The sequence below is a fragment of the Atta cephalotes genome (assembly GCF_000143395.1).
Source record: "Atta cephalotes unplaced genomic scaffold scaffold00066, whole genome shotgun sequence".
Classification (NCBI taxonomy): Eukaryota; Metazoa; Arthropoda; class Insecta; order Hymenoptera; family Formicidae; genus Atta; species Atta cephalotes.
In genome coordinates this window covers 836,052-839,237 of record NW_012130130.1, presented here as the reverse complement: position 1 = coordinate 839,237, position 3,186 = coordinate 836,052, and the positions used below count along the sequence as shown (strand labels likewise).

Below are 3,186 nucleotides of genomic sequence, written 5' to 3'. Positions count from 1 at the left end.
TTACTTACTTACTTACTTACTTTACTTACTTACTTACTTACTTCTTACTTACTTACTTCTTCTTCTTACTTCTTCTTCTTCTTACTCTCTCTTCTCTCTCTCTCTCTCTCTCTCTCTCTCTCTCTCTCTCTCTCTCTCTCTCTCTCTCTCTCTCTCTCTCTCTCTCTCTCTCTCTCTCTCTCTCTCTTTCTTTTTTCTCTCCCCTTGATTTGTGTGAACGATACCGGTGGGTAATGAAAGTAGTCTATATAGAGAAAGAACGGTGAACATAAATAACTCTTCCTGTAATTAATTTAATTTATCGCTGTAAGAGAGACCAAAATACCATTTGCATCCCCGATTGACTAGTTTCCATAACAAAGTAATTAATATAAAGTCATCCATCTCGACAATTTGTTTCAGAAGTGAAACAAATCTAGAATGCGAATTTCTTACTCCTATTTTAAGCGGAACACTTAATCATAATAACGATCTGAAAAGTGAAATTAATAAATCATCCTCATAATGTGAAAAGAACAAATTTTAACCTTAGTTTAACATTTTCGTAGCTCGGCTTGGACAAGGACGAGGTTAGTTAACACATAATATACACAAGACCTCACTAACGTATCTTTTCTTTCGTTATTACTTAATAAAGATTTCAATCCACACCGTTTTCACACACGATTTCACCAAACGATTAAAATCACCACCGCAATCACGAGTTTTTTCTATTAATTTCTTCTCTTTCTCTCTCTTTCTCTCTCTCTCTCTCTCTCTCTCTGTCACTCTACTCCCTCTTTCTCTTTTTCTCATGTACAAACCGCTTAAACACATATTACACATCTTAAATACTTTCAGCACCGTCTCTCTTGCAATATCAACCATCCCTTCTTGGCGATATCATCTCGACGATCAAGAATCTTCACGCGACTCGCCACACGTACCAAACACCTCACTCGATCACTGCAATCTTATGCCCACCTTATGCTGAGGAAGTTTGAATAAAGTTGATGGCAAATCGTTGCTCAAATTTCCTTCAATAAATTCTTACTTTCTTCAGTTTTCAAAGATATAATAACTGTCACGCGAGAAGGCAGGATTTTCATCAACTCTATTCTCACATGTACGATATACTAAAATTACTAAAGTGCATGTTTCTTTCCTTCTGGAATACTGTATGAAATTATAATGATTCGCTTTTTATTAACTCGCCATCGTGCAAGATTTGTAAAATTTACACCGTTTATGTATACAAAGCGCATTGCGACTTGTACGTTTGTATCATTGCGCATTCTCGCAAAATCGATAATATATTAGAATTTGGATTTTACTATAACTGATAAGTAGACGCACGTTTATGCAAATTCTCGAAATTTATATAAAATTGAATATAAAAGACTGAATTAATATTCAGTTATGTAAAAGTAAAAAACTCCGATCTCGCGTATTGGCACAAGTGCGTGTTTAGTTTTCAGTTGCAGTAAAAAATTTGAATTCTAACAATCAGGGTTGCTACAGATCTGAAACCGGAAAAACCGAGAAAAGTCAGGGAAATTGAAATTGGTCATGGAAAATCAGGAAAAAATATAAAAGAGACTGGAATTTTGAACTTTACTCACAATTCCCTTAAATTGCTCCTATTTCAAATAATTTTTATAATTGTTTAAATATTGTATCTGATATTTATTGTCAAATTCATTCAAAACTCGTACACTTTAAATCATTTAAAAAAAATAATTAAAATTTATATTTTATTCGATAATTTTATACGATCGCCCTTTTTCGTCATAATTATATTCTTTTTTTTAATACTAATTTATTTTTTGTTGGCTTGAATTTGCCCCCAAAATTTGATTATAATACTAAACTTCTTTTGTGTTTTTAATAATATAAGTTAGCTTTCTTGCAATCCTTGATTCTAAATAAAATATTAAAATTTTTATATATAAATTTTTTTATATATTTTATAATGTTAAAATTTTTACATATTTTATATTGATCATAAAAATTGTTCATTTTATTTAGAAAACCTGGAAAAATCAAGAAATTTTACAGTTCATTTTTTGTAGCAACCCTAAATTTGAAAATTTTTACTATTAATTGTTATCATCGTTGATTTATCGTATGAATAAAAGCAATTTCATGTTATTAATATCTGATAAAAACTATAGTTTTCATTTATTCTTTTATTCTTTTATTAGACATTTTCTAGGCACCAGATATGAAACTTCGAATCACGTATATTGAGCGCACGACTACGATGAGATATGCGACGAGTACTTTATTTATATATGATGTTTTCTTGCATCCAGCTTAGCGAATTTGATTTCTAGCAAGTAAATTAACATTAAGCTTGTTTTACTCGCTCAAATATAGCAAGTCAATCTCTTTTTAAAGTTGCAAAACGAATATAATCGCTTACAATCGATCATATTTCTTAGTTTTGTCTGATCCGCTTTTGTCGGATTTACGGCCAAGCATTTGAATACACGACATACACGCTTTCGTTAATTAATCAATTTTAAACAATACACATATCTAAGTATTTTTTATTAATCACAATTTTATGAAATATTGACAGATTTGGAAGGGTAATTGAAAACGTTTTCACAAGTGAGAAAATAAGTCGAATCATTTTTTTTGCGGATTAAAATAAATTTCATAAAATATGAATTGATCACACACACACACACACACGCGCGCGCGCGCGCGCGCGCGCACACACGCACGCACACACATACAATCTGTTACAAACTGTACACGAGTAAATGTGTAATCGTGAATGATAACATATATGATGAGAATACTTCGATTGGAAATATTTCATCGCGATTTCGTCAACAACTGCGCGTATATGCTTCAGCTATTTCTTCTCTCTCGATTTTATTCCAATATTCTGTTGGTCCTATCCGTTCAGTTCTCGAACTTCTTTTATATCTTATTGCATCTCTGTTGCAAGCTATACAAGATGGTGATTGTACTCAATCTAAAAAAACGAGAAGTTTTTAATCGATGGGTTTTTCCCGGTAATGTGTGTGTGTGTGTGTGTGTGTGTGTGTGTGTGTGTGTGTGTGTGTGTGTGTGTGTGTGTGTGTGTGTGTGTGTGTGTGTGTATGTTACTACTTTACTTACTTACGTACGTAAGTTAAGTTTAATTTTAGTTAGTTACTTATTTAGTTTACGTAAGTAGTTAAGAAGAGTACG

The 3,186-nt window shown here is 32.0% G+C and overlaps 1 protein-coding gene across 1 annotated transcript in view; it reads left to right on the top strand.

Annotated features, from left to right (window-relative positions):
* Nucleotides 1–3,186, top strand: part of LOC105623872 (potassium voltage-gated channel subfamily H member 2) — a 168,446-nt gene that overhangs the window by 137,525 nt on the left and 27,735 nt on the right. The window contains exon 10 of the mRNA XM_012205245.1: nucleotides 549–569. Coding sequence (XP_012060635.1) covers nucleotides 549–569 — 21 coding nt within the window. The remainder of the gene's footprint in view (nucleotides 1–548; nucleotides 570–3,186) is intronic.